The sequence below is a fragment of the Vulpes vulpes genome, chromosome 11, assembly GCF_048418805.1.
Source record: "Vulpes vulpes isolate BD-2025 chromosome 11, VulVul3, whole genome shotgun sequence".
NCBI classification, from domain to species: Eukaryota; Metazoa; Chordata; class Mammalia; order Carnivora; family Canidae; genus Vulpes; species Vulpes vulpes.
In genome coordinates this window covers 19,669,060-19,692,549 of record NC_132790.1, presented here as the reverse complement: position 1 = coordinate 19,692,549, position 23,490 = coordinate 19,669,060, and the positions used below count along the sequence as shown (strand labels likewise).

General features: G+C 37.2%; 1 protein-coding gene across 1 annotated transcript; it reads right to left on the bottom strand.

Annotated features, from left to right (window-relative positions):
• Nucleotides 1–9,518: 9,518 nt before the first annotated feature.
• Nucleotides 9,519–10,442, bottom strand: LOC112910937 (olfactory receptor 2D3-like). The gene has a single exon (XM_025987251.1). It carries the CDS (start codon nt 10,440–10,442, stop codon nt 9,519–9,521), a length of 924 nt encoding a protein of 307 aa, XP_025843036.1.
• Between the last annotated feature and the right edge of the window lie 13,048 nt (nt 10,443–23,490).

Sequence of the window (23,490 nt, the reverse complement as noted above, 5' to 3'; positions counted from 1 at the left end):
TTTTTATAAATTTATTTTTTATTGGTGTTCAATTTGCCAACATATAGAATAACACCCAGTGCTCATCTCTTCAAGTGCCCACCTTAGTGCCCGTCACCCAGTCACCCCCACCCCCTGCCCACCTCCCCTTCCACCACCCCTAGTTTGTTTCCCAGAGTTAGGAGTCTTTCATGTTTTGTCTCCCTTTCTGATATTTCCCACTCATTTTTTCTCCTTTACCCTTTATTCCCTTTCACTATTATTTATATTCCCCAAATGAATGAGACCATATAATGTTTGTCCTTCTCCGATTGACTTATTTCACTCAGCATAATACCCTCCAGTTCCATCCACGTCAAAGCAAATGGTGGGTATTCTACTACATCTTAATTATGTACTCTAAACTCCACCCTCAAGTTCTTATTTTTTATTTTTTCTTGTTATCTGCATCCCATGTGGGAAAACAAATCACACACACAAAATGCAAATAATACTAGTATAAAATTTTGACTCCTCATCTCAGCTTCTTATAATTCTTTTCAAATTCAGAGTGCTCTGTCTTCTGCCAACAGACACATCATTAATTTTACCTTTTCCCTAAATTTTTATCTTTAGGTTTCAGCCAAAAAAAAAGAAAAGAAACTTCAAATTCCTTCACAGGACCATTCTGGTCCCTCTGACTTTAACCATCCAAAATTGTCTAAAGTAAGCTGTAATGTAATTACTTAAAATTCTTTACTCAGTCTAGATGTAGACTTAGCCATTATATTTACAATGTTGAAATTTGTACATCTTTTCATGCCATTGTTACATCGTTTTTTAAGTATTTGATTAAATGTTCGTCTCCCTGGACTGTTTTTCTTCAAGATAGTAAAACATATGTCACTTATCTTTATTATCTGTATATTAATAGCATCTGAAACATGGAGGTTTAAAAGTAAGTTGTGGGGAGTGCCTGGCTGGCTTAGTCAGTAGAGCAAGTGACTCTTGATCTTAGGGTTGTGATTTTGAGCCCACTTTGGGCATAGAGTATTTAAAAATAAAATCTTAAAAAAAAGTAAGTTGAATGAGTGAACAGAATCATGCTAATACTCCACACCAACACATTAGCACACCAACATATTCACTCTCTCAAGAGAAATATAAGTGAGAAGAGGGAACTATGTTGACTGTTGAGATGTTGAACTCTGACCTGGTATTGAGATGATCTTGGTTTCTAAGATCCCAAGATTGGTCACCAGGTTAAAGAGAGTGAATGAAATGTTACCCACATCCAAAGAAGGGTGAGTTCATTGTGACAGGGGACAAGATACCTGGATTTGTATATGCCTGCACATACAAATTAGCATACTCACACAGTCTTGTGTGCCATCCAGGGATGTCTGACCACAAGAAGATGCTGCCTGTGTGCCCTAGGGCAGGTGGTCTGGGTTCCATCCTGATCCTGCCTACTCCTACTGTCCAAACCCTGTGGCTAAATGGAACAATGAAGGAATCCTTGAAAAGAGAACATTATGATGGCAAGGGGCAGAGGAGAATCTGACAGATTAGTTTTTAGTGCAAAAGGAGAGGCAGTGGGTTTCACAGCTCTTGCAGTCTCTCAAGTATCCCTGGTCAGTAGCTTAATCCCATCCAGAGGAGTTGTGAAACAGGATTCATGAGGCTATCACTCAAGAGGATCAGTATAAAAGAAGAGCATTATTCTCTAGAGAGGCCAGATGAAAAACAGAGGGGAGTAAAAGGCAGAGCCCACCCCAAAGAACAGAATCAAAATTTCAGACTCTCTAAAGGGATTGATTCCCCCTGAATCACCTTATTGGCTCTCACCTGGAGGACTGGCATGAGACAAACACAGGACAATGGGGTCAGTGATGAAGAGAAAGTTAATGAATGAAGGAAGTTATGGCTTCTGCAGTCTGCTAATCCATAGCCTAATAGGTAACTTGCAAATTGCCATTTACCACATATTCTGAAGTTTGGAACATCATCTGGACTATGAGTACAATTCTACCCCAAGCCAAGGAGCACCATTTTGTTAAAATCTCCAATTCACCAAGGCTTAAGGATATCCCTGGGAGTAAATCTTTAAGCCTGAGGTCCTAAGAGCTATTGTAAACAGAGCATTCCCTGGAGCAATTTGTGCTATTAACTTTTTAAAATCTTTCTACAATAAGAGATACCCTGGGGCATTTTTCATTATAATCACAAACTGAAATACCTGAATCTTATCTGATAATCAGGTACTACCTTACTGTTTCTCAAACCAATATAAGGACCACTTGCTTCTCTAAATTCTGTCAGAATTTTTTAAATGGGGGGTTTCAATAATGATGGTAATATAAAAGATAGCTGGCAAAAGTATATTTTACGTCATCTGTATGATGACCACCAAACTACTACCAGGGACTTCAGAACGTGTGTAATTGTAGCCAAAATGCTTTAAAAATAAAGTCTTCAGGGATCCCTGGGTGGCGCAGCGGTTTGGCGCCTGCCTTTGGCCCAGGGCGTGATCCTGGAGACCCGGGATCGAATCCCACGTCGGGCTCCCGGTGCATGGAGCCTGCTTCTCCCTCCGCCTGTGTCTCTGCCTCTCTCTCTCTCTGTGACTATCATAAATAAATAAAAAATTAATTGACTTTAAAAAAAAAATAAATAAAGTCTTCAGCTAATGTGGGGGGGAGGGCGACCCTAAACTAGAGGTAGGTGATGCAACTTAAATGTCATGACTGTTTAAATGAAGGCTTTATCATGGCTATTCAAATACAGAAAGGTGGTGTGAGAACAAAGCATATAACAAAGGTCCGTATAAACAAGTCCAGAAGAAAATTCTTTTTTTTTTTAATTAACTTTTATTGGTGTTCAATTTACCAACATACAGAAAAACACCCAGTGCTCATCCCGTCAAGTGTCCACCTCAGTGCCCGTCACCCATTCCCCTCCAACACCCGCCCTCCTCCCCTTCCACCACCCCTAGTTCATTTCCCCGAGTTAGGAGTCTTTATATTCTGTCTCCCTTCCTGATATTTCCCAACATTTCTTTTCCCTTCCTTTATATTCCCTTTCACTATTATTCATATTCCCCAAATGAATGAGAACATACACTGTTTGTCCTTCTCCGATTGACTTATTTCACTCAGCATAATACCCTCCAGTTCCATCCACGTTGAAGCAAATAGTGGGTATTTGTCGTTTCTAATGGCTGAGTAATATTCCATTGTATACATAAACCACATCGTCTTTATCCATTCATCTTTCGATGGACACCGAGGCTCCTTCCACAGTTTGGCTATTGTGGCCATCGCTGATAGAAACATCGGGGTGCAGGTGTCCCGACGTTTCATTCCATCTGAATCTTTGGGGTAAATCCCCAACAGTGCAATTGCTGGGTCGTAGGGCAGGTCTATTTTTAACTCTTTGAGGAACCTCCACACAGTTTTCCAGAGTGGCTGCACCAGTTCACAGTCCCACCAACAGTGTAAGAGGGTTCCCTTTTCTCCGCATCCTCTCCAACATTTGTTGTTTCCTGCCTTGTTAATTTTCCCCATTCTCACTGGTGTGAGGTGGTATCTCATTGTGGTTTTGATTTGTATTTCCCTGATGGCAAGTGATGCAGAGCATTTTCTCATGTGCATGTTGGCCATGTCTATGTCTTCCTCTGTGAGATTTCTCTTCATGTCTTTTGCCCATTTCATGATTGGATTGTTTGTTTCTTTGGTGTTGAGTTTAATAAGTTCTTTATAGATCTTGGAAACTAGCCCTTTATCTGATATGTCATTTGCAAATATCTTCTCCCATTCTGTAGGTTGTCTTTGAGTTTTGTTGACTGTATCCTTTGCTGTGCAAAAGCTTCTTATCTTGATGAAGTCCCAATAGTTCATTTTTGCTTTTGTTTCTTTTGCCTTTGTGGATGTATCTTGCAAGAAGTTACTGTGGCCAAGTTCAAAAAGGGTGTTGCCTGTGTTCTCCTCTAGGATTTTGATGGAATCTTGTCTCACATTTAGATCTTTCATCCATTTTGAGTTTATCTTTGTGTATGGTGAAAGAGAGTGGTCCAGTTTCATTCCAGAAGAAAATTCTTGATTTCCTTACCAGACTCCTCCCTTTTTGAGTCTTCCCCATCATCCACAGCATTGCTCAGGCCAAAGACTTAGGGATATTTCATTACTCTCTTTTTTCATCTTGTGCATCCTATCTACCCACATGTCTTACCATCTCCTTTGGCTCCCCATTGCTACAACCCTAGTTAATACCAGCATCTCTCCCCTGAATTACTGCAGTAAAGCTGTCTTACTGATTGCTTTTCTTGTTTTCATGCTTGTCCACTTATAATCCATTCTCCATAAACACTCAAAGTGACCTTGTAAAAGTATATCATGATGATTTTCTGTGGAACCTAAAATAAAATCAATCACCTTTGTAGGACTTCAAAGAGTGTAATGGGTTGAATTGCGTCACCCAAAGCAGTATGTCCACTTGGAACCTCATAACCTTTATTTGGAATAAAGATGTTTGCCAATGTAGTTAAGGGAAAGTTCAAATGACATTATCCTGGATTGGGGTGAACCCTAGGCTGTGAAGATATCTTTTTAAGAAAAGGGGAAGATAAAGGCATGTGGGTGGTTCAGTTGGTTGAGCATCTGACTCTTGGTTTCAGCTCAGGTCATGATCTCAGGGTTATGATCTCAGGGTCATAAGATGAAGCCCTGAAAGGAGTTGGGCTCTGAGCTCAGCGGGGAGAGTGCTTGAGATTCTTTCTCTCCCCTTAACCCTTCCCCCTGCTCATGTGCTCTCTCTCTTAATAAGTAATAAATAAATAAATAAATAAATAAATAAATAAATAAATAAAATCTTTAAAAAATAAGAAACAGGGAAGACACAGAGACAGAGGGAAGACCATATGAGGACAGAGGCAGAGGTTGAAGTTATGCTGCCACAAACCAGTGAACACCTTAGCACCAAAAGCTGAAAGAGAGACAGAAGGCCTGTCCCCTAGAACCTTCTGAGGGAGCATCTATAGATGTCTTGATTTTAGACTTCTGGCCTCCAGAGCTATGAATTTCTGCTGTTTAAGCTACAAAGTTTATGATAATTCATTATAGTGGCCCAAAACTAATACAACAGCCCTACCAATCTTGCTTCTGCCTATTTCTGTGATTTCATTCATTGCCACTCTTCCTATCACTTATCAGCCTCCACTCATTCCAACTTCTTGTTCTGATCTCAAAAAACTTATTCCCATTCAAATTCTTCAGACTCTCCATTCTCTCTGATGGAATCCTCTTCTCTAAAAAGTCCCTTGGTTTTTTTCTTTTCAACAGTCTGGTCACAGCACAAATATTAATTGCTCTAAGATGTAAGGTGTCTTTTAACTGAAATGTCAGATTCTCAGAAAGGCCTTTCCTGACTACCTGTTTAAAACTAAAATCAACCCTTCCTTGCTTTTATTTTTCATAACAATTTTTGCTATCATACATATATTTTACTTTTTTATTTTATCATCATATTCTAAAATATAAGTTCTATAAGAATAGGAATTTTGAACTTCATTTATTGATGTATATTCAGCACATAAAAGTATTCTCAATAAACATTAAGTTAATAAATGAGTTAAAAAAATAAATGAGTTAGATGGTCATTGAATAAGTAAACTCAAACTGTGCTACTGAAATCAAAGTTGTATGGATTGATTAATTAAAATATAAAAGTAGCAATCATAAAACTATGGGATAAATGAAAAAAAATTAATTTCTTTTAAAAACTGAAAAACTTTGGGGTAAATCCCCAGCAGTGCAATTGCTGGGTTGTAGGGCAGTGGAAGGAGCCTCGGTGTCCATCTAAAGATGAATGGATAAAGAATATGTGGTTTATGTATACAATGGAATATTACTCAGCCATTAGAAATGACAAATACCCACCATTTGCTTCAATGTGGATGGAACTGGATTTTACTTGCCTTTTATTTAATGGCAAGTAAAGAGGAAGCAGTAAAGTGAGCTTTTGAATGGCATGAAGCAACAGCATACTAAAAGTAGATGTCATTTAATTCCATTTCTGGGTAGTTAAATGAAGAAAATGAAAACACGAATTTGAAAAGATATATGCACCCCTATGTTCATTGTAGCATTATTTACAATAGCCACGATATGGAAGCAACCTAACTGTCCATCAGTAGATTAATTGATAAAGAAGATGTAGTGTATATATATAATAGAATATTACTCAGCCATAAACAAGAACAGAAAAAAAAAAAACAAGAACAGAATCTTGCCATTTGCTATAACATGGATGGACTTAGAGTATATTACACTAACTAAAATAAGTTAGACAGAAAAAGACAAATACTATACAATTTCCCTTATATGTGGAATTTAAAAAACAAAACAAATATTCCATTGTATACATATACCACATCTTCTTTATCCATTCATCTTTTGATGGACACCGAGGCTCCTTCCACAGTTTGGCTATTGAGGACATTGCTACTATAAACATCGGGGTGCTCAGCCATTAGAAATGACAAATACCCACCATTTGCTTCGACATGGAGGGACCTGGAGGGTATTATGCTGAGTGAAGTAAGTCAATCGGAAAAAGACAAACATTATATGGTCTCATTCATTTGGGGAGTATAAAAATTAGTGAAAGGGAAAGGAGAGAAAATGAGCGAAAATATCAGTGAGGGTGACAAAACATGAGAGACTCCTAACTCTGGGAAATGAACAAGGGGTAGTAGAAGGGGAGGTGGGTGGGGGGTTGGGGTGACTGGGTGATGGGCACTGAGGGGGGCACTTGGTGGGATGAGCACTGGGTGCTATCCTATATGTTGGCAAATTGAACTCCAGTAAAAAATATTAAAAAAAAAACAAACAAAACAAATAAACAAAATAAGACAGAAGAAACAGACTCATAAATACAGAGAACAAAATGGTGATTGCCAGATGAGAGGGATTAAGAGGTACAAACATTAAGTTATAAAATAAAAAAGTCACAAGATGTAAAGTACAGCATAAGGAATATAGTCTACAATATAATAACTTTGTCAGGTGGCACATGATATCTACATTTATTGTGATGAGCATTATTAATGTATGTAAATATCAAATCACTATGTTGTACACCTGAAACTAATATAATATTATATTTCATCTATACTTCAATTTAAAAAAGCAAATGCTGGGTATCCCTGGGTGAATCAGTGGCTTAGCGCCTGCCTTTGGCCAAGGGTGCAGTCCTGGAGTCCCGGGATCAAGTCCCACATTGGGCTCCCAGCATGGAGCCTGCTTCTCCCTCCTCCTGTGTCTCTGCCTCTCTCTCTCTCTCTCTCTCTCTCTCTCTCTCTCTCTCTGTCTATCATAAACAAATAAATAAATCTTAAAAAAAAAGCAAATGCTATTGTTTATAACATAACTTCTCAAAGACTTTGTAGTGCAAGACCAGTTTTTGTTTCCTTATATATGATCATGCTAGTACACACACTCTGAAATAACTCGTGCAGGCCTAGTGAATATATTATTGCACACATTTATTCTCCCATGCAGAATCATTCTGCACACAATGCATTCAATTCAGCAAGAACATCATGACACGGAGTGAACAGCATTGGATACTCAAGACAGACCATGGACATTGAACCTGGAGCAGCCAGACTTCAATGTGGCAAGCTTGATTTTCATCAAGGTCTTCTCATTTCCTCTGGATCTGCCATTTTTCATCCATAATTACTTTGTTTATAGATGGTCATGAAGTGAGAGCAGAACTCCATGTTGAAATTGCTCCTGGTAAAAGATACAATTTTCCATATTCTTCCCATTGTGTGAAAAAAAGGGTTTGGCTATGGTTAACAGCACTGTTTTCCATATGACAAGAATCCCTACTAAAAACTCCATGGCAGATGGGGTGGGACAGTCAGAGGATATTTGTAAGTCTGGGAAATGAAGTACAAACTAATGGTATATGTTTATGTCATAGGATTTCTGCTGGGAGAAATAGACAATCATGAAGGAGAAATGGGCAGAACTTGGTGGTCCCCAGATATGTTTTTTTCTGTGAGATATGGCTCACAGGCCCTGCAATCAGGGATGAAAATTGGTAGTGTTTCTACATGCCAGTGAAGTATTGGGTCAATTTTACTTAATACCTGCAGTTAGAGCTTTAGCTGAGGGTAGAGGACAATAGTGGATTTTCTTCCAAGGGAGGGGCAGTGTGCATGGTGAACATCAGTGACTAGCTACAAGTATCACCAGTGGTCCTTCTGCTATAAGAGGTTGTAATAGTTGTTTTAAAAAAAGGCTAAAGGTATTATGCGGAGTGAAATAAGTCAATCGGAGAAGGACAAACATTATATGGTTTCATTCATTTGGGGAATAAAAATAATAGTGAAAGGGAATAGAAGAGAAGGGAGAAGAAATGGGTAGGAAATATCAGAAAGGGAGACAGAACATGAAGACTCCTAACTCTGGGAAACAAACTAGGGGTGGTGGAAGGGGAGGAGGGCAGGGGGTGGGGGTGACTGGGTGATGGGCACTGAGGAGGGCACTTGACGGGATGAGCACTGGGTGTTATTCTGTATGTTGGAAAATTGAACACCAATAAAAAATAAATTTAGTATTAAACAAAAGGCTAAAGGAGCCATTTAATCCCACAGAACAATCTACATCTTCTGGGATAGCTTCTAATATGTCAGCCATCCTTTTCCAAGTCCCCAAAAGGATAACTTAATGGGTACTGGCACAATGAAACCTGCAGAAGAGGGAAGAGCATGTCTGAGGGACAGTTGTGGTATATTGGTGTCACAGACATTTCTGATGTAGACACATTGCTTCTTAATGCTAGTTCCTTCAACCCAGCAATTGTCCTTGAAGGGAAGGAGTGTGTGATATATGAAAGACGTTTGTTGGAATATGAGATCCCAGACATTATTGTCTAGGCCTGTAGCTCCTCTATGTATAATTGAATTGACTATAGCAGTATTTTGAGAATCTGCAGCAAACCAACATATCCCTCCAACAAAACAAAACAAAAACAGGGTTCTATTTCAGAGCTTTAAGGTAAAACAATTTTGATATTTTTCTCACAGGAAATTGCAGAGTCTAGCATATTGACATCAGGTAGGATTCTAAGATCTGTCCATGGCTGTAGATGATGTTAGTGTGGGATGAGGCTGATAACAGGCTATGGAGCTTAGAACCAAAAGGTACTATCTCTGGGCAAAAATGGATTAGTGAACCAGTAACAGAGTATAAATGAAGATCCTTTTCGATGTATAAAGACTTATATTAACATATAACTTATAATATGTAATATAATAGGAAAAAGATGCTATGAGGTAAACAAGCTATAACCACAGAGAAGAAGCTTGAGCAAGATTCAGCTTATAAACTTGAAAACATCCTAGGTACAAAAGTACATATATGGCCCTTATTGATGTATCAGCCTATAGATAGTTCAGAGAAAAAGCTATTAAAAATGTTGAAATGGTTTGGAATGTCTTCATTCCCACAGTAGTATATCTATATAAAGATCGTTGCCTCTGAGAGGGTCTATCTTCCAAATACTTTCCTAAATGCCTTCTTCACATCCTTGTTTCTCAGGCTATAAATGAATGGGTTCATCATGGATGTTATGACTGAATAGAACACAGAGATCACCTTATCCCCTTCATTTATTTTCTTGGAATTTGGACGCATGTAGGTAAATATTGTTGAGCCATAGAAGAAGACAACAACGATGAGATGAGAACCACAGGTAGAAAAGACCTTGAGCCTCCCCTCACCTGACTGTATCTGAATCACAGTAGAGATAATATTACAATAAGAGAAAAGGATGAGGGAGACAGGACCAAGGAGAATTACCACACCCATGGCAAAGATGGCCATCTCAGCTTTGTAGGTTTCTTCTGAAGCCAACTTCAAGAGTGCAGGAGGTTCACAAAAATAATGATTAATTATGTTCTGCCCATGGTATGAGAGACATAAAGTAAATGTTGTGTCTACTAGAGACACAAATATTCCAGTGGCCCAGGACCCTATGGTCAGCTGTACACACACCTTCTGGGTCATGAGGGTGGAGTAGTGAAGGGGCTTGCAGACAGCCACATAGCGATCATAGGACATCACTGCTAAGAGGGAACTTTCTGTACACCCAGCTACTAGGAAAAAAATCATCTGAATTGAACATCCAGCAAAGGAAATGGTCTTTCTCATTACCAGCAAATGGAATAACATCTGGGGGATGATCGTTGTAGAGAAGCAGAGATCAGTAAATGACAGGTTTTTAAGGAAGAAGTACATTGGTGTATGAAGTCGAGAGTCAATATGAATTAGCACTATGATGATAAGATTCCCAAACAGAGTTAGTAGGTAGATGATGAGAAACACCACAAACAGTAGGATCTGGATCTGCCAATCTGAAGAAAGGCCCAGCAAAATAAATTCAGTCAGATAGGTTCGGTTTTCTGTGCCCATTGATGTTTATTTCTATTTATACAGTAGCATAAATAGAGCAATCAGAAGTTGACATGATGGAAAACCAAATCCTGAAAGTGAAAACCTCATTGGAAGAACAAACATATTTTCTTGGAAGCATTTAAGACACTTGATTTTCTAAAATTTCCATCCATAATTTTTATTGAAATTACTTGAAAAAAGATGCTGACATATTATATGGATTTGAAAAAAATAGGAAGAACTCTGCTTTTAACAGAAAGCCTAGGTTTTTCTTTCTTCCCATTTACTTTTCAGTCAGCAGATTTTGACTTTCATTTCATCAAGGAACAGAACCAATAATTATCTTTTCCTTTGTGTTTCCAAGGGATCCTTTATCATTCTTACAAGTAGGAAGGGAATTTTAAGAAACCATTTAGATCACATTATAATCCATAGTCTTTCTCCTTTTCTAAATTCTTTACTGGATCAGAGAATCAAGGCTTGATGGCAGTGTTGAAGATTCAGGCATGATCGGCTCTCATCATGATTGAGCAAAGACGTTGGAGACAAGGCCAGACTTAGGTGTAGCACCACACACTATGGAAGCAAGGACAACCCTTTGTGGAAACCAAATGCCACCACGATAGGTATCTGCACAGTTGCAGTCTCTTCTGGTGTGACAATGTTTGACTTTATTCATGCTGCAGTTTGTTTCAGAGTATCCAATCAGTTGGATAGGTACATCAGTATGAAATCAGTAGGCACTGGTCCGGTGCTTTGCAGTCAAGCAGAAATACTATTCAATCCTTATATTATTGTACATCAGGAACAAGTAAGGAATAACATGGCTGGGGATAAACTATTAGAGAAGGAAATTAGGAAGAGGGAAGGTAGTTGGAGAAATGGGCAAATGGATGGCATTCAGGGCTGGACTCTTCTATCCCTGAGAAGTGTTGAAGTACTAGTCTTAGAATTGACCTTTAGAACAAAGATGTCAGAATAGATGGCCCATCTGGCAGGGCCATCTTGAGATAGACAGAAATCAAAGCCTGCAAACATATAAAGGTTTGTTTTCACACATAAGACTCTATATCTAGCTGACAGAAAAGGAAAAATGTGGTCAGGTCAGCTACGGCTGGACCAATGACTCATAGGCTGCCAAGTAGGACTTGATTTCAGAACCAAGTTGACAGTGAGGTTTCTATTCATGAATTTTTTTCCAGATGGAAATGAAATGGGTCCAGTCTGAACATGTAGTAGAGCCCACTGGTCTTTAAGAAACCTGGAAGGCAATCAAGGAATGATTCAAGGAACTGGCAAAATTAAATGAGAAATATCTTTTCTTAAGATACAGTGTATAAAGAATACACAAAAGGATCACTGATAAAGTCTATAACCTCAGTAGCCAAAATAACACATATTGAACTCATTTTCCAGTAATTTTTGATAAGTACATTTTTTTTCACTGCTTAATCACTGTAAATTTACATGCAATGAACTATGCATATTCCATGTGTACAGTTTACTGAGTTTTGATATATAATTATAATAATACATCTTTAAAATGTTTTTATTAACTTAAACATGATTGTTTATTTGCAATATTGTCTTCTGCCTGGGCTATAAGTTTCTTCAGGGCAGAAAATCTGTCTCAATCCCTATGTCTGCATTGCCTGGCATTTAGTAAATTTTTAAGAAATGTTCACTGACTGAATGGATCAATGAATGAATAACTGAAGGCATGCAGCAATGAACAAACTCCTCCTCACACACAGTCCCTGTCACACACAAATGCACTCAAACACTCCTAAGTGCTAGTTGTCCTATCAAAAGCATAGTATGAAACTCAGAAGGCATAGCTGATACTAGTCCAGCTATGTGGTCCAGCTTGGAATGGGGATATTCTGTGAATAACAGAAGGAGAAACACAAAGATTGATCACCTGGACTACTGGTATGGGTGAGAGTACATCAGTGGTAGTTCTTCCAATGGAATAGATCCTCAATATCCAATCCTGTTTTCTTTCTTCTTAGCCCCTGAGAATATATGCAATGTGGTAGCAGCCTGAGTGACCACACACCCAACATTAGCACTAACTGAACCCTGGCTCCTTCTCACCTCCTAAACAATGAGCAGCACATTGTAAGAATCTCTTCGTGCATCCTAAGCAGTACCCTGTGAATCCACTGGGTATCACCCCAGAAGAGTGTGGGAAAACAGAGGAAAAGAATATCTATAACAACAGGGATAAAAGGTCAGAGTAAGGAAGATTCTGAGAGTAGAAAGGGGTAGCTAGTTTGAGAGACAATAGATCTTTTGTTCCTTGCATCTCTCAGCACACAAATTGACCCCTTCAAAAAGAGTCTAGCAGCAAGATTTCTAAGACTGAGAATTCTAAGAGAAGAGAAAAAAGAAAAATCACCTCTCACAAATAGGCTGTGGGTTATAAAAATAGAGATGTGACCCTTCTCTCAAGATAGACACAAAATTTCTGGTTCTGGAGACTTTATTCCTTTAATATCTCCCTTCTTGCCTGAGACATGGAACGAGTTTGTTTTGGAGATGAGGAACTACATGGGAGTGTATCTCACGCAAAGTACAGAAGAATGAGATCCAGAAATCCAAGGTGCAGATATAGAGTTGGGTATTAGATCCCAGTGATTCTCAGCCCTCTCTCCCAACAGCTGGATATGAGATGGACTTTTCAGTGGATTCCATTCCAAACTCTGGCTGTATTCTTCGATGGATTAAATACTTTCTTTTTGAGCATCAACAGTGAAATGAATCTTATTCTGAAAGGATTCTTGAAAAATGAGGCCCTGAGAAATGATGCACATGGGACAGTCCCTAGGGTTCTCCTTGGGCACAGCTTCCTCTATTATCTCTACACACAATAAGATACCATGGGACTTTTTTTTTTTTTTTGATAGTCATATGGAATTCTGTGACTCTCTTTTAATTTCCAATCTTTCTCTAAGAAAAAAAATTAATATATTCAGGGCCTGAGGAGAACTCAAAAAGCCATCGATACCATTCCTATTTTCTTCTTGGGAGCAGAATCTAGAGTGTAAGGTACATACATGGAGTCATAGCTTTACATTCTTTACTTTAAAATGAGAAAAGTGGAAAATTGCCCTCTGCCAGTATTTTTCTAATAAAATGAGTTTAAAACTATTGCTTATTTGAGGATGTAGTTACCACTGTTTAATAATTTTAGCTGGTCCTAAAAAACAACAGGTTTTAGAAAATCTCTGTAAAAATCAAATGTTTGAGCCAATATGCCAAATACAATATTTTTCTGAGGGATTCTAGATGAAATTACTCAATGGTGTACTTTTCTGTCAATGTTTCTTTCTTTTTATATGAAAAATATTGTAACCCTTCGTATATGTGTTACTAAATTTCCCCATTTACTTCTTTAATGGCATCATTAATATGATTATTTATTTATTGCTCAATAGTACTTATACATTTTATCAGTCAAATATTTTCATATTTCCGTTGTGGTAATTATTTATTTATCCATGAGAGACACAGAGAGAGAGGCAGAGACATAGGCAGAGGGAGAAGCAGGCTCCCCATAGGGAGCCTGATGCGGGACTCCATCCCAGGACCTCAAGGTCGTGACCTGAGCCAAAGGCAGCTGCTCAACCCTTGAGCTACCCAGGTGTCCTTGTTTTTTAATTTACTCCAAATTTCATTATTTCAATTATAGAGGTTCTATTAAAATTTTCTCTTCCTTACTTTTCACAATTTTTTCCATCCTTGGCTTTTCAATGAAGTTGTTATTTATTCTGGTTTGTGGTATATCTCATGATGATTTCATACAGGCTTACAACTCCCAAGAGGAATGGTACTAATTTACCCTTTCAGATTCTCTCTACTACATCCCTGTTGACTCTTCTTTATTCAAATCAGCTTGGTATGAATATGTTTTCAATCTTTCGGAATGTGGTAAGAAAATTTTGTATTTTTATATTTTCCATTTAATACGATTCAAATGTTATTAATTTCTAATTACTTAACTCTTTAATCATTATTAGACTTTTCTGTAGAATTTATAGGATCTGAAAACTTGTCTATTGAATGGGATGGGTAGGGAAAAAAAAATCAAGATTTGAGATTTAGTTTAGAAGACGGTAGATGTTTGTGATATTTGTCCTGATAAAGGATATGTGAAAGAATTAGTATGAAATAGTAGTTATTATTACTAGTTATTATTACTGTTATCATATTATAGAAAAGGACATTGAAAGTCATATAGATCGACTAGTCCAAGATCAATCACAGTTGAAATAAGCTAAAACTCTAATCTTTAACTTTAAGACTAGTCTTAAGGCTATTTCTCTTACCTCATGCTATACCACGTCCTAATATTTCATATCCTTTAGCAAGCATAAGGTTCATACGCTAGTTTTAAGGCCAATGTATGTTATCTAGGTTATCTCAAATTTTGGGACAAGCATGGGATAGCATGTCTGCATAGAGGTAGAAAAATGCCTGCAACTCCAGAGAGCCCTTGAGTCTACTACCCAACAATGACATGGACCAAGATGAATAATCCATCCCTATGGGCCATATGACGTGGATATATGAAATGAAGAAATGGCCAATTTTCCCAGAAGTCTCAGTATCTTTTCACCTTCCCATTCATGTTCAGTAGTGCAAGAAAGGATATGGAGTTTAAACTTGGCCCTCTTAGGTAACATAGGTATCCTGGTCACCAGTAAATACATGCCCAAATTCATGTCCTGTTTATTCCCTATAATATTACCATATATATTTTTTTCTTGTACAGGAGCTAGCAAATATGCTGAGAATAGTAAAAAATGAGAGTAGAATAGTTTTCCTCTTTTGCATAGGCAGAGGAAGAAATACGAGTGACATGAAATATTCTACCCTCTTCAACACTGCCCACCTGACGGTCTAGGTCTATGTCAAAGAGCAATGATAACTAATGTGTCTGTGGCCTCATATTTATGAGTTTACCTGCTTCCACTCTTTTTATCTCTCAAGAGGAAGAAACATACTTCTGTTTGACACATGATTGTCTGTTAAATCCACTGGGGAAACAGGAAGAGTGTATGTGATAGATCAACCATATCTCCTCATGTATTACTGGTGCAGAACTCAGGAAACAAGGGGACTGCTCATTGTCACTCCTTCAGGGTAGGGGGTACAACCTAGACATTGCTAGTTGCCTGCTCATAATTCATACATAGCACAAGTATAATAATTATTATACTATTAAATTCTCTCCTTAAGCTGTAACAAATCAGGCACCAAGTTCTATCATTCCTAATTCATAAATAACTCTGAAAAATATCCTTTTCTCTTTATTTCTTCAGGTTATCTTAGTTCAGTCATGACTACAATTTCATGACTGTATTGTTGCTATACCTTACTGTTTTTGCTGTCTTGTGTGTTAAGAGTATTTGAGAGGTGGGACCCTGGATTTGATTAATTATACTTTGTTAAATTCTACTTTGTTTTTTGATTGATATTTCTATGGATGGAGAGAAATTTATATTTTCCTACATAGTAGGATGAATATTTACATACCTGGCTAGTTAAACTACACTTAATTATTTGAAGAAATTATCCAATTTATTTTATTTATTTACTTTTTTTCCTTTTTTATATTTTTTATTGGAGTTCAATTTGCCAACATATGGCATAACACCCAGTGCTCATCCCATCAAGTGCTCCCCTCAGTGCCCGTCACTCAGTCACCCCATTCCCTTGCCCACCTCCCCTTCCACTACCCCTTGTTTGTTTCCCAGAGTTAGAAGTCTCTCATGATCTGTCACCCACTCTGATTATTTTCCACTCATTTTCTCTCCTTTTCCCTTTATTCCCTTTCACTATTTTTTATATTCCCCGAATGAATGAAACCATACAATGTTTGTCCTTCTCTGATTGACTTACTTCACTCAGCATAATACTCTCCAGTTCCATCAACATTGAAGCAAATGGTGAGTATTCTTCATTTCTAATGGCTGATATTCCATTGTATATATAAACCACATCTTCTTTATCCATTCATCTTTTGATGGACACCGAGTCTCCTTCCACAGTTTGGCTATTGTGAACATTGCTGCTATAAACACTGGGGTGCAGGAGTCTCAGTCTTTCACTCCATCTGTGTCTTTGGGGTAAATCCCCAGCAGTGCAATTGCTGGGTCATAGGGTAGCTCTGTTTTTAACTCTTTGAGGAACTTCCACACAGGAGGTTTGTTTTCTGGTCCTCTGTCCCTTTCGGCACCCTCTGGAACCCAATTAAATGTAGATTTTTTCCTTCTGAGGCTGTCATTTATTTCCCTTAACCTATCCTAATGATCTTTTAATAGTTTGTCTCTTTTTTCCTCAGCTTCCTTCCTTGCCATCAATTTATCTTCTATGTCACTCACTGGTTTTTCTACCTCATTAAACTTTGTCATTAGTACCTCCAGTTTGGATTGCATCTTATTTAATTGATTTTTAATTTCAACCTGATTAGATCTATTTTTTTGATTTTTATTATTTTTTTAATAATAAATTTGTTTTTTATTGGTGTTCAATTTGCCAACATACAGAATAACACCCAGTGCTCATCCCGTCAAGTGCCCCCCTCAGTGCCCGTCACCCATTCACCCCCACCCCCCACCCTCTTCCCCTTCCACCACCCCTGGTTCATTTCCCAGAGTTAGGAGTCTTCATGTTCTGTCTCCCTTTCTGATATTTCCCACACATTTCTTCTCCCTTCCCTTCTATTCCCTTTCACTATTATTTATATTCCCCAAATGAATGAGACCATATGTTTGTCTTTCTCCGATTGCCTTATTTCACTCAGCATAATACCCTCCAGTTCCATCCACGTTGAAGCAAATGGTGGGTATTTGTCATTTCTAATGGCTGAGTAATATTCCATTGTATACATAAACCACATCTTTTTTTATCCATTCATCTTTCGATTTACCTCAAAGATACAGATGCAATGAAACACCGGGACACCTGCACCCCGATGTTTCTAGCAGCAATGTCGACAATAGCCAAACTGTGGAAGGAGCCTCGGTGTTCATCGAAAGATGAATGGATAAAGAAGATGTGGTTTATGTATACAATGGAGTATTCCTCAGCCATTAGAAATGACAAATATTTATTTACTTTTAATTTCAGTTTAATTATCATACAATGTTATATTGGCTTCAGGTGTATAATTATCCAACAATTCTTTTTTTTTTTTTTTTAAAGATTTTATTTATTTATTCATGAGAGACACAGAGAAAGAGAGGCAGAGACACAGGCAGAGGGAGAAGCAGGCTCCATGCAGAAAGCCTGATATGGGACTTGATCCCGGGACTCCGGGATCATGCCCTGAGCCAAAGGCAGAAGCTCAACTGCTGAGCCACCCAGGCATCCCTATCCAACAATTCTTTACATTACTCAGTGCTCATCAAGATAAGTGTACTTTTAGTCTGTCTCACCTATTTCACCTGTCCCCCCACCTACCTCACTTCTGGTAACCATCAGTCTGTTCTTTATTGTTAAGAGTCTATTTTTTGGCTTGTCTCCTGAAATTACCCAATTTATTAACCCCAGAAGCCAAATAAATTAAACTACTCTGAATTATATTCATTTGAAGATTTGGAAACTAAAAATAAAAAAAATTGATTAACTTAGAGCCTTATTAAATTTTTTATTTGTGTTTTTTACAAGGCATTGCAGAAAGATTAACCTGCCCCACTTGAAATGGCCTACAGTTATATCTTTATAGAGTTGTAATTTATGTTTGGAAGGAATATGAATCAAATCCCATGGATTACTATTCAAATAATTGAGTCATGTGATCTGAGCTCAAAGTCTGATAAATCCAGATTAAAGTTGGTTGGGAAGAAGTGAGATGGCCTGTGGAAGTGTCCTTTTCAATTGGTGGAGTGAGTTTTAGTCCTTTGGTTGTCAAAAGACATATCAATAGAGGTGATAGCACAGTGAGTTGTCAAAAGACATATCAATAGAGGTGACAGTTACCACATAGGAAAATGAAATCTCATTGTATAATAGGGAGGTTTCTTGACATAGGAATATCAACTTGAAGTAATCCAGTTGCAATAAAGCAATAGTGGTGGATGTAAGATCTTCATTACTTTTTCCTTATTTACTGGGTCTTGTCAGAGAGAAAAAAAATCACTAAGGTAAAATGAAGGTATATTGTAAAGTTACCTACTATGACAAAATATAGTAAGAATTCAAAGCTACTTCTCAGATGGGACTCACCAAGCATAATTGTGCTATACATTCCCACACCTTCTCTCCACCCCATAAGATTAGGCCGTGGGGTGTTTGGGTGTCTCAGTCAGTTGAGCAGCCAACTCTTGATTTTGGCTTAGGTTGTGATCTTGGAGTAGTGAGATTAAGCCCCAAATTGGGCTCTGCACTGGGAGTGGAACCTGCTTGGGACTCTCTCTCTCCCTCTCCCCCTCCCACTTGTGCTCATTCTTTCTAAAACAAATAAGTAAATCTTTTTAGAAAATGAGGCCAGTTGAAAAGATGAATGAAAGTTCATATTTTAAGTCTACATTTTGGATCATTATGAGTTTAAGTTGGCAATTGAAAGCATGAAATTGCCAAATTTCAAGAAGTAAGTATGGAAGATAAAGATACTTTCTCAGCCTGTACTTGCACCAACCACTCTATGATAGGTCCCCCAGAATTTATTACTTCATCTCTTCCTCTCTTTCCTAGTCTGGAGTCTCCTTCAGAATCACTCCAGGTGGGAGTAGGACCAAAAGTATGTCAATGAGTGTTATTTATTAAATTTCAGTTTTATGCTTGTTTGAATAGAAAATTACCTATTGGGAAATCTTATCCCTAGGGCAAATGGGTGAAAGAAAGTCTTATATGGCAGTTTCTACAGCAATCAAGGTTCAAGGACTTTTAGTCAGGATTTATTTATTTCGCACACAAATTATTTACATTCCAGCTGGGAGCAAAAGCTCTTGCTGTTTAAAACTTGGGATACACACCTACACACACTCATAGGCACATGTATGTGTCTTGTCTTATTCACTTACTGATATATCTATTTCTTCTTTTAATATGTATCTCCTATTAGTTATAGATCTTCAACAATATGATCACAATTTTATTACAGTGTTTAAGTACTTTTTCTGTCCATAATTACCTCACTGATTTTACTTTACTTTTACTTTTGTACAAGCAGCAATAAGAAATTCTTACCATAATCTGACAGAGTAATTGAATGGTAGTATTCATGACAATTTCTCTGTCCAAGACAGCAAAAAGTCAGCAGAGGAATGAATATACACTCAGCACTGAATAAAAATCCTTTTTTTCAGCAGAAGCAAAGGAGAAACTCCCTTTGATTAGAGATGACATGTAATGGTTGTATGAATATAGATTAGGAGAGAACATTTAATAGCTGTGTGGATATGGATAAGCCACCAGATATTTCTGGGAATTAGTCATTTTATATATGGAACAGAATGGTATTTTTCCTGCTTACATCTTTATAGTTCTGAAGTCTAAAAGTAACAGTTATTACTATTTATACATACAATAATAATATTCACAAAACAGACTCTGCAAGAGATGCAATGAAGTATACACAGAAGTACCTGAAAAGGGCAGCCTAGGTGGCTCAGTGGTTTAGTGCCACCTTCAGCCCAGGGCGTGATCCTGGAGACCTGGGATCGAGTCCCACGTTGGGCTCCCTGCGTGGAGCCTGCTTCTCCCTCTGCCTCTCTCTCTCTCTGTCTCTCATAAATAAATAAAATATTTAAAAAAAGAAATACGTGAAGAGAGAATATTTTAATATACCTTTTTAATTCAAGACAGATCAAAAGGACAAAAATAGCAAGAATAAAAACACTTAAAAATATAACCAATAAAACAGACAATGTAAGTATATATCAAACTGTAAACCATCATAATAGAAATTATCTTTTTTCTAATGTACCTGAAACATTGTAAATATTTTTATGAACCCAATCTCAATAAATTTCAATGAATAGTTATAATACAAACAGCATACATATATAGTCACCCATAGGGAGTAAGAGTGAATAAATTGGACAAGACTGAGATATCAGGTAGACTTCTCTGGTTAGACATTGTCTTATAGGTTGATTTTTAAAAACCAGGTAAGTATTTTACATAATTACAAAATGAAATTAAAAATTAAAAGCAATCCCTAAAAATGGAAAGAAAAATGAAATAAATCTAGCTACGTATCCATAGTGTATGATGTGTATATTGTAAAATAAAACAACTGAGTAGTTTGTTGTTGCCATGAGGAACTGGGATATTTGATGAAAGGCAAGGAATAATAGGCAGAAGACCTTGATGATATTGCTAATGCTAGATAGTGGTATTTGGGAGACCAGTTGGTAAGCTGCTATAGTAAAAGCTCAGGACAGAGGTGATGGTAATTTGGACCAGAGTGGAACATTTATGTGTTGATAACTGGTATAATCTGGGATGTATTCAGAGGGATAAAAATACAACCAAGGGCTTGCTGACAGATTGTATATTAGTTGTGAGAGAAAAGAAAAAATTATGAATGATTTCTAAGATTTTTGGCTTGAGTAAGTATATCTCTTCCCTTCATGAGCATTAGTTTTGGTATCTGTCCTGCCTTTTTTCTTTGTTTTTAAACTCTTGTCCAAAGGAAATTTAATTATGTTTGTGTGTGGAAAGGTACTTTTAATTTTTTTCATTGTGAGTCAGCTTTACAGAGTGACTGATTTAGTTGGCTTTCAGGCAAGGGACTTGAAATAAAGTGGAGTCCCTTTTTTTAAATTTAAATTTTTAGTTTGTGGAATGGTTTATTTTCTTTCATTGGATCTAGGTCTTCTAGATTAATAGTACCAGATAGGAACATTTCTTGAGTTTCTGAAACATATCTTAGTACTAAACACATGGAAGATGTTTGATAAATGCTTTTGGAAACATAAGGAAATAAGAGATGCAACAGATGCAAACATTAAGTCCATGAGAGATAGATGGCTGAGCAGGAGGTATACGGGCACATAGAGCCAAGCATCCATTATAATGACCAAGAGCAGAAGGCCATTCCTCGTTAGGGCCAACATGTACAGGACAGCAATTGTGGCATAGAGAAGTTTAGGAGCTTCATCATCATTCAGAATCCCCACCAAGATGAAGCCATTTCCCAAATTGGAGTTCCAGAGCTCCATTCTGTGGTTTCTTTACTTATCTAAAATTATGTAAGATCTAGGTAAAGTAGTTCTGATGTGGTACCTGGGTTTACAATGTTATAGCCCTTGATCAGCAGGATTGGTTGCTCAGCTTATCATATCATATTACACTTTTTCATTCATGAATTAACTCACCAAATATGTACTGATCACATATTGTTATAAGAACATTTCTTCCCCACTTCTGATGTTTTCTCCAGTGTTAGGGGAATTCCACTGTGCAATAATTCTGGGCTTATCCTTTCCTTTCATCACATTTACTTTTTCTAAGAAATGTTGGGCAACTTAATGGGAAAGATTAAAGAGAAAATCGGACACATACTATCCAGTCTTCTTTTCAGGAGATACAGGGTCTTTGAGAGGGCCTAATATATATCCCTCTTTATCCCACCCAGGTTTTGAACCAATTGAGAAAGAAGGTATTTATGCGGGCCAAAGTACTACCTCTATTTTTCATAAAGCAGAAATTCAAGAATTAAGCTTAGATGTCTGAGGGGAGTGGGCTTATCCAAATGAACATAACTACCTTTGCAATCACAGACAATATAGGAATAAGTTCTTATTCCCACAGGAAAGGAATAGCGGGAAAGGGAACAGGATAGATCAAGTACTAGCCATTGTATCTTCTAAGAAAAATTTATTCCAGTCCATTCTCCAATTTGATTATGTTCCTCATTCCCTTGAGAAGAAATGAGGAGGGAGTAAAGAATAGGTATCTTACATTACTATTCCCTTGACATAAAGGCAATTTTGAGAGAGTGAAAGAACCATTCCCTTCCATGGTCTTGTGTGCCAGGCATTGTAATAGCTCTGAGGTATAGAGGAGAGTACATAACATATAAAATACCTGACCATATTCAGTTACATAATTTTTAAAAAATAATCTCTGATTTTTTAATAATCTCTGATTTTACTTTGTTTTTTAAAATTTTAATTCTAGCATAATTATCATACAGTGTTAAATTAGTTTCATCTGTACAATACAGTGATTCAACAATTCTATGTATTTACTCAATGCTTATCAAGATAAGTTAGACTTACCTTGAGAGGTACACTTATATTATAATTATATTATATATATTCTTGTGGAAAGCATTTAAAGATAGGAGTCATTACATATGTGAAAACTATCATAAAGGTAAAGAATAGATAGTGGTTACGTAGATTGGTAATTAAGGAAATATCTCTCTGAGACTATGAATTTCAGGTTCAGTTTTATATTCTTGTGGAAAGCATTTAAAGATAGGAGTCATTACATATGTGAAAACTATATTCTTGTGGAAAGCATTTAAAGATAGGAGTCATTACATATGTGAAAACTATCATAAAGGTAAAGAATAGATAGTGGTTATCATGTAGATTGGTAATTAAGGAAATATCTCTCTGAGACTATGAATTTCAGGTTCAGTTTTAAAAGATGAGCATAAATTATTCAAATGAAGAGTAGTGAAGAGGTACCTGAGCAGAGGATATACTATATGCAGAGTTTCTGAAAAAGAAAGGAGCTTACAATTTCTGAGGAGCTAAATAAAGACTGATGAGGTAGGAACTAACTGAGATAAATTTGGAGAGATACACATGTTCCAAATCATACTTGGCCTTCTAGAGGATATAGACTATAGTGCACACACAGATGTGACACCAGGAAATTTATATTTTTAAAAGATAACTCTTATAGTTGTACAAAGGAGTAATAGGTAGAAGATGGCAGTTATGATGTAGGAAAGAAAGTTAGGGTTTGAAGCCAATGGCCAAGAAAGAATTCTTGAGACATCTTTGATGCAAAAAGTGATTTTATTAAAACATAAGGACAGGACCTGTGGGCAGAAAGAGCTGCACTGGGATCATGAGGAGTGGCCCATTATATA